The 9,316-nt window shown below is 39.2% G+C and overlaps 1 protein-coding gene across 1 annotated transcript; it reads left to right on the top strand.

Moving 5' to 3' along the window:
• Positions 1-2,168: 2,168 nt before the first annotated feature.
• LOC135932397 (uncharacterized) lies at positions 2,169-9,208 on the top strand (the record flags this gene model as incomplete). The annotated part of the gene is made up of 5 exons (XM_065469875.1): positions 2,169-2,292; positions 2,377-2,448; positions 3,988-4,229; positions 4,461-4,502; positions 9,034-9,208. Coding segments are annotated over exons 1-5 (620 nt in total), but the record flags the coding sequence as incomplete, so codon positions are not given.
• Positions 9,209-9,316: the final 108 nt, after the last annotated feature.

Raw genomic sequence — 9,316 nt, 5'->3', positions numbered from 1 at the left:
CAGATGATGCAGAGAGCATACCTCATGACTGAAGGCCCTCGTCTGTGTGTTAACGACTGGGTTTTTCAACAGGACAACAGTACAGTACACAATGCCCATCAGACAAGGGACTTCTTCCAGGAGAATAACATCACTCTTTTGGACCATCCAGCGTCTTTCCCTGATCTAAATCCAACTGAGAATGGAAGTAGACAGTAGATGCCCTTCATGTGGCCGACTTCACCCCTTGGAGAAGTGCTCCCACTCACCTCATGGAAACGCTTACATGAAGTGATCAACAATAACAGCAAACCTATTCATTACTGAGTTCAAGTTTGGAACTTTGATTTCTGTTTTGGGGGCTTACATTTGTGGTGGATTGTTGGAGTGAGTGTTTTATTTTTTCCAGTTTTAGACACAACATGAGGTCACATAACCATTGTTAATGAGTGGGCATAAAAATTCAACTCCATATGTGTCCCAAAATTGGACAGGGCTGGACAACATGTAAATATGGTAAATGATAAATGGCCTGCATTTGTATAGCGCTTTACTCAGTCCCTAAGGACCCCAAAGCGCTTTACACTACATTCAGTGATTCACCCATTCACACACATTCACACACTGCGAAAAAAATATGTATTTATTAAAAGTGCTGTCATTTTTCACTGTTTCACTTCAGAAGCATAAATCTTTGCACAGATGATGTTTACATGCTGATTAATTTCTGGATTAAAATGTGAACTAAAGCATATTTTTAAAAGGGTTATATGCTAAAAAATAAATAAATTGGGCAAGGAAAAAACTTACTTTTTCTGTGTTCCAGCCTCAGTAACTTTGACACACAGTAACATCTACTGAAATTTTTACACATCTGATAAAATCTCACCAGTCTTAGCTTTATTTTGATACACAGAGTTTGTAATTGCAGAGAAATACTCGATTCATTTTGGGCATTTCATTTTCGAGCAGGAAACTCAGAAAGACCTTTGGGAATGAACAGGGAATACTTTGCCTTACCCTAAAACTTTTAGAAGGCTTGCCAGTAATTTATCGAGTCTATCACCATGCATGTAAAATTTAGATTTGTCATGTAAGTGCAAACGTTCAGTTGCAAAAAAGAGCCGCTGTTGTGTTGGTTTGTGTCGGGCTGCGAGCTTTAACACTGGCTGTATGCGTAAAGCAACCGTGTGTCAAAAGTGGTCAATAAAGAGATGCTGAAAAGCGTGTTCATGGAAACATAGTCGGGTCTGCCGTGATATGTTTACAATGGGACTTCCGCTCCTGAACCTCTGCGCACAGCGTCTGCTGTACGATCAGGGCTGTACGAAGTCACTTTCATCTTTACGCACGACTGTAAGCTGTCGTTTGTGAGGCGTGAACGTGTTTGTTTTTGGAGAACAGCTGCTGACATAATGTGGATCCGAAGATCCATAATTGGCCTACCTGGGGTTGAAAGTCTTGCACGGCGTTTCGGCAGGTATATCGGCTTCCGCAAGTGTGGCGGTTATTTTGATCGATCAAAAACTAATAGAATATAATTTTATATTTATGTTTCAAAAAAAAATTATTTATTTCCCCAAACCATGCGGAGCCGTAGAAGGACTAAAGATCCACATGCGGCTCCGGAGCCGAAGGATGCCGACCCCTGGTCTACGATGGGAGCCATATCTTTGGTCAGGTGATAAGTAATAGTCTCCGTAATTTCTTTGTGCCTGCTGGAGTTCGACGTGTATAGGGAAGCGCTGTATAAGGTTCCCGTTATTGATGTTTGGGTGGTTGACCTGGACGGATTTTCTCCTGTCACTTTCTCGTCATCCCTGATGTGTTCTCCGTTGTTTTTCCTGCCAATTTTATCATCACACGGCACAGCTTCTGTATCACGTGGTATAAGGCTCCGCCCTTGTCATTTGTTGAGCAGGAAGAGTGAGCGCTTGTTTTCGTGGTTATATCCCGGATCAAAATGCGGTACAATTGTCGTCGTCTTTCTTTTTTTTTTCTTTTTTTTTCTTTTAAATTGTCATTTGGAAATGAGATCGCACATAAGTATGAATCGAGATCGTGATTTTCTAACGATTAATCGTGCAGCCCTATCATCCGATATATATCGTTATATCGAACAGCCCTACCTCTGCAGCTCTCAGTTGATGTGCACATGAATGATTTGTGTTTCCTCTGCAGGTGAGGGTAGAAAGTGTGTGTGAGCTGATGTGAATTGAGCAGCATGGATCAGTGTGAGGACAGAGAGGAGGGAGTCCCTCCCTCTAAAAGCACTCTGTGTGGGGAACATGAGAGCCAGACCAAAGCTCAGAGGTGAGATGACCATCTCTAACTGTCCATGACTCTTCTCCATGTCAAAGCTCAGCACTCACATCACTGCTCCATCATTATTCACAGGAACCAACCTGGACCTCCACCCAGCTTAAAGAACGACGAGTTAAAGGACATTAGGTCCTCTCCTGCAGAGAGGTAATGTGTGTCTAAATATTGTTGTGACTCAGTGTTTGTGAATAAATCCTCCATCATGTTTAATGTCAGCTCTTTTTCTCACATATTTCTATGTTCATATGTGAAGCGGTGTGTGTTGAACCATATATATGATATATATCATATATATCATGTAGATCATATATATTAACAGCAGAGTTGGAGAGTTGGAGTTCTATTATATTAAATACACACCACCAGAGGGCGCTGTTAACTGTGTCACACATAATTATCAGTATGCCAGTGGTTCCCAAACTTTTTTCCCTAGGCCCCCCTTTGTTTAACAAACATATCCTCCAAACAATCACACACCCATATTTTGTTTTCAAACTCAATTGTAGTTTATTTCACACCTCAAACCTTTAGTAAACAAATAACAGAAAACTGCAATCAATTACAGGCACGAGTAAAATAAACTATTAACTCTTCTACGCGTACAAATACACTGGCATTTTTGAAAACCCGACTTTTCACACCTTTTTCTTTGCTTTTTTTGCATTTGGATCTTTCGTCCACACCTAAAGGCATTTCGAATCACCGAAAACTGAGATTTTTTAAAAAAAAAACTCCTGTAAGGTTAGAGATTTTTGAAAACTGCGTTTACGTGTGGATGAGGAATACGGAGTTTGGCACACAACGTCAAAGGTATGTGCCTTTTTTGATGTCACGCTGTGCGCCACGTTATTGTTTACATGAGATGAATTGCAGAATGGCAGATAGAGACAAAATACTGTTACTGATAATCTGACTGTCTGCAGGTTTTACACACGTACATATACACACGCAGTTACTGTCCCTCCATTTAGAAAGGCAGAGGTGTACGTGTTTACGTGTAGTTGTTTTTTTCTTGTGTAATAATATTCAATCAATCTATCAGTACATTTTTTCAAAAAATGCCTCTCTGTGCAAAATGGATTTAAAAACATAAACAGCTGTGGGATACTGTTTGTCCGTGATTTAGACAGGGGGAACAAATTGTGGCAGGATCAGCCTGACATTATTTGTATCCCGCTGTAACTTTACTATATAAAGAGCTAACATCTTCAAACTTTCAGGAGTAGTTAGTCATTATAAGAAGTGTTTGTGAACTAAAAATCCAGAATGTGGTATACTGTTTGTCTGTGATTTGGAGAGCCCAATGTGTGCTCCCGACGCAGGGGAAGCAAATTCTGCTGGGGATACCTACCTTGGTAGTTGTGCAGGTGAAGCCAAAGGGAAGATATGCGTCACCATATTTTTTAGTCTTTGGCTTGGAAGGAAGTTGGTTTGGAAACATATTTGGCAATGCTTCATCTTCTGCTTTGCGTTTGGGTGGCATCTCCGTCAAAAACCACTTGTCCATTATGCTAACGGTGTCCAAGTGTTCTTTTTTTTTTTTTTTTTTTTCAAAATCCCCCCTTTGGGAACCTGTGCAGTATGTGATGTTTTTCCCATAATCCAGATTGAAAATGTAATCTGCTATGAAATATACTAAATATGTAAAAAAGTAGATGTGATGAGACATGTTGTCATATTTTACAGATCAAAGATGGAGAAGTCTGTTCAGGAGCAGCTGCTAGATATGCTGGATGATTTGGGAGAAGAGGAGCTGGAACGTTTCCACTTTTATCTGGAGAAAGGAGCTGGAGGTGATTTCACAACCATCAAAAAGAGCCGTCTGGAGAAAGCAAGCAGAACAAGAACAGTGGATCTTATGGTGGAGACATACACTACTGACCGCGTGATGGAGGCGGCAAGCTTAATTTTAAAGAAGATGAATGAAGGTCAGCCAGAGGAAAAAGAAACATTAAACACTCGGTGCAGTACGCAGACATGACATTGTCACAATTTATTTTATGAAGGTATTAAACTGTTTTAGTCTGACTTTTTAGTTTTGTGTCTTTCTTATTAATTTCTTTTACTACAAATGTTATATTTAAATGATTTTGAAGCCAGGCAGATTTTTATTTTTAAAGAGACCATTTCATGATTCAAGGTGCACTTTCCTCCAACAGGAAGACCTTCAGCCCAGGGAGCTTCATCGCGTTTATCAGAAGGTAAGAATTCATGTTTGTCTGTAGAGACATCAATATGGCAGAAACCCATGAAGCCTGAGCTGACCAGTCAGAACTCTGATTGTTTCCATGTGTTATCTCTGTAGCCTCAGTGTAGCTCTGCTGTATGATTAAAATCAGAGCTCCAATGAATGAAAGGTTGTTTGGTTTAATAATGTCTAACTTTAGTTCACTGCATGTAACAGCAAACAACATTAAAACAGAAGACATGGTTACACAGCTTTAAATAAGCTGTGAGGATCGCTCATAACAGTTTACAAGAAATCTAGAAAAAAACATCTAGCATGTTTGGACTCAGAAATAGTCACAGTTACCATGCTTTAGGGCCTTATAATACATTTAGACCTTCACTCTTCATGGTTTTAAATGGATTTTACATTTTAAACTAGAGTTTTTAGAAATGTTTTATTAATTTAAGTGATATAAATGAATGAACTAAAGATATTCAATATTTTAACTGTGATGTGCAGGATGTTATTAGTTTAAAATTATCAAAGTAAGTCAATAATTAATAAACAAAAAACATGTCAATTCCAACATGATTGGAATTCACATAAAATCCAGCTGTCTTCTGTCACCTCAAGGTGCCTCATGTTATAATGCAGAGACGCTACAATAGTGCAGAGAAAAGCTTAACAATGAGACAGCCCCCTTTGAACAGTAGGAAGAAAAAACTCCCATTTAACAGGCAGTGTCAAAGAATTGTTTCAGCAAGCAAAGAAAAACACAACTCAAACGTGTAGATCTACATGGGTGATCTCAGTGGAGAATCACACACGAGCCCCCTGCGTATCCTTTATTTATACTCAAGTCTTAATTCACATGTTATGAGGCGGTGCTCTTAGTATAGAGAAACAACTCCTTTTACAGAAAGCAAGCTGGGGGTAGGCAGTTAACTGTCGTGCTGGAAACAGGAACCAACTGTTCCTGTTTCTACAAAATCATGTGAACACAGCGGACACAAACATTTCTTCATATCCTTAAGGTTACACAGCATCCCTTATGCAAGGGTTTAAATGAAGCTAAAGGGAACTGTAAAACATGCAGACATGCTGTGGAAGAGGGTCAGAGATTTATAACAGCTGTAGATAAAGTGCTGAGTGCTGTATAAACAGGGAGAGGAGGAGGAGAAGAAAAAGAAGAAGAAGAAACACCCAGTGTATCATGGGAATCCCCGGCAGCCTACGTCTATTGCAGCATAACTAAGGGAGGATTCAGGGTCACCTGGTCCAGCCCTAACTATATGCTTTAGCAAAAAGGAAAGTTTTAAGCCTAATCTTGAAAGTAGAGATAGTGTCTGTCTCCCGAATCCAAACTGGAAGCTGGTTCCACAGAAGAGGGGCCTGAAAACTGAAGGCTCTGCCTCCCATTCTACTTTTAAATACTCTAGGAACAACAAGTAGGCCTGCAGTGTGAGAGCGAAGTGCTCTAATAGGGTGATATGGTACTACAAGGTCATTAAGATAAGATGGGGCCTGATTATTTAAGACCTTGTATGTGAGGAGCAGGATTTTGAATTCAATTCTGAATTTAACAGGAAGCCAACGAAGGGAAGCCAATACAGGAGAAATCTGCTCTCTCTTTCTAGTCCCTGTCAGGACTCTTGCTGCAGCATTTTGGATTAACTGAACAGGGCTCTGTAACAGGCTCTCTCTAACCGACCAAATTGGTCGCAAATGCGACCAAAACTTTCAATGGTGCGACTAAAAATATAGTGCGACCAACTGTTCGGGTAACAAAAAAAAAAATCTCTGTGGGGTCAACAGCAGACACACATTAAGCCCCTATCCTGGACTAAACCAATCAGAGATAGTCAGGGGAGGGACCTCTCTGATTGGCCGTGGTCCAGTTGAAAGTGCAGGTGGATAGAGGGAGGAGTAGCTTGGATAAAGCGATATCGATTCATTAAATCCTGAATCGACTTTTAATTATATCTGTGTTTTGCCAGAAACGCCAGATTCTCAGATTAAAGCTCACAAAACTATTTCAACAACCACCAAACAGCAAATGAGAGCAGCTACACGGATTCCACACAAAGATGTAAACACAGAGCGGACCCGACATCATCAGAATCAGCTTTGTCTTTCTTGGCTTTCTCACCCGACGGCACGTAGACGGACACGCCGTCGGGGCTAACGGATTCTGATGTGTCCGGTCTGCGCTGTGTTTACGTCTTTTTGCGCTGATTCTGAGCTGCAGGTTTTGTCTCTCCAACCAAAATTCACCGAGCCAGCAGCAAAAGAAGCAGCAAACTGCGCTTCACATTTGATAAACGTCGTCATGAATTTGCTCTTACTTTTGCTGTTTTGCTTCCACCACGATAAAAATCACACTTCATGCACAGCTCCTCCCTCTCTCTCTCTCTCTCTCTCTCTGTACTTCAAGAACAGTTTCCCGTCTCAAATCTCTTGTTTTCTGCATTATTCATTTGTTTATTACCCACCAGTCTCCCGTTGTTTACAGCGCTGTCTTTTTCTTTTGTTTTTCTTTTTTTCACTTAAATGACCTAGGACAAGAAAGCTTTATTTTTTTCTACAATATTGCAATTTCAATACTGCAGAAATTAAAACTTTGAAAAATTATGCAGAATATTGCAGAATATTTTTAAGGTGCTATAAAATCTGCTATAAAAGCCAGAAAAATCTCCTTCATGTTTTCTGTGTTTTATTCTCACTTACTTTCACACAAAGGCATCTGCTGTGATGTTCACAATTCTGATGACGTCTCGCATGTATCAGTACTGATAATGATCCCAATTACAACATCTCTGACTGTCTGAGGCTAATTGAATCGTTCATGAAGTTCATGAAGTCATTACTAGTTAAAACGTAAAAGGGATGGTTGGCTCCGTAGAGCTCTGACTGTTTGTCAGCCTGGCTACAGTGCTGAAGAGAAACCTGGGTTGTTCTTATTTTCTTCAATCAGTGATGATAGTAAGATGTTCTGGCTTTGCGGAGGGCTTACTTATAAAGCAGCAAACTATTTCTCCAGGCTAAATGATGATCCTCTAAATTTGTGACACGCCATTCCTCTCAGCTTACGAGTCATTGCTTTAGGCTACGTGTTTGAGAATTATACCACGGAGTCAGGTACTTCTGATTTGAGACCTTAGTTTTTCACAGGAGCTACCAGTATCCAGAGTCGTACGTAGTGAGGAGGTAAAATTTTTAACAAGATAATCGACCTCTGTTGGAGTAGCGTTCAGGAAGCTGCTCTGCTCTATGAGCACCAAAGATGATAACAGTGGGGTGAATTAACACAGTATCAGGATTGGATTAGCAGTAATCCAGCCTGGAAAGTAATAAATGCATGAACTAGTTTTTCAGCATCACTCTGAACCAAAAGTACTTTCTAATTTTAGAGATGTTGGCAGAAAGCAGTACTATAATAGTCTGTCTTACAACTTCAAGATTTTTTTTTGATAAAAGCAAAGTTGAAGATTGGCCTGTGCATCACATACGTGCAAGTGTCTGCTTTGTTACAATTTCTCACTGGTAGCTCTCTGCACTCAGAGAGAAATCCTGCTTCCACCAATAAACTTTTCACTTTGTCATTATACCACAGATTAATGAGGGAACAAAATCATTTGAATGATTAAGGCATCAGCCTGCAACATAACAAAATTAAAAAAGGAATGAATGGGGATATATGATTTTTCTTCAGTGGTACAGAACACAGTCTCCAAGTCTATGAATCTGCTACATTAATAATAACTGAATGAGGCCAAGGAGTGACTAAAAATTTGACACCTTGAGATGGAGAGTGTGAGACTGAGGCAGCTAAAACATGGCTATGCCAGTTCATCAGAAGGTTAAGTTGACACACCTTCAAATTCTTAATAAATAAATGCTACACCTCCAGTTTCCCACTGATTAAGCAGAAAGTAGTTTACAATATATAAAAAAGACATGTATGTAATATGTAAAAGATTAATTACTAATCATGTTTTTCAAACTGAAATGATCAGACCACTGTCACCAAGTCCTTTTCTCATTGAAGATCCTTTGAATGTTGGGGTTTTCTCTTTATTATTGTAGAGTTTTACCTCACAATATAAAGCACCTTGAGATGAAAGTTGTGATTTGGCGTTATTTAAATAAAACTGATTAAAAATAGAATTTTTAGGATTTCTCAAAAATGTCATAAAACTTCATTGTTTTTCATTTTCTTTTTTCTTTCATTCCTTATTTACATAAACTTTACAGGAATGCGTTTAAAAAAATTAAATAAAGAATTTTTTTTTAACTAGACAGTACTCCGTTTTATGTAAAGGAAGAGTAGTTACATTTTTTTAGGCTTTTGTTTTTAATGGTCTGAGGTATTATTGTTCAAACATTGCCTCATTTCATTGTGGGGAACAGACATGATGGAATTCAGAGGACTATTTTTGAAAAAATCCTAAATATCTCATGAGATTCAATTAAAATAGGCAAATAAAGAGGTAAATAAATTAAGTTAATTACAGTATAAACCTCAATTGGTCAATCATCTTATCTCCTTATCTCAAATTCAGAGGCTCTTCAAAACTGTCAACTTAAACTAAAGTCTAACCTGGAAGAGCAGATTCCTGCTTTTTGGTCAGTAAAGCAGGATAACAAGTTCCACCAAGCTGAACTTTTCCTGAATCAGTCTACACAGAGCTCTACATCACAGAGGGAGGGACTGCAGAGGTCAATGATGAACATGAGGTCAGGATCCAGGGTGTATTTCTGTGTTTAAGACTGTTTTCCCATCCAGCAACCCTGTCAGACAGACCAGAAACAACAATCAGACAAGAAGACATCTTTAAAGCCTCA

Source organism: Pelmatolapia mariae, unplaced genomic scaffold (genome assembly GCF_036321145.2).
Source record: "Pelmatolapia mariae isolate MD_Pm_ZW unplaced genomic scaffold, Pm_UMD_F_2 NODE_ptg000868l+_length_25151_cov_1, whole genome shotgun sequence".
NCBI classification, from domain to species: Eukaryota; Metazoa; Chordata; class Actinopteri; order Cichliformes; family Cichlidae; genus Pelmatolapia; species Pelmatolapia mariae.
This window is presented reverse-complemented; position numbering and strand designations above follow the sequence as displayed.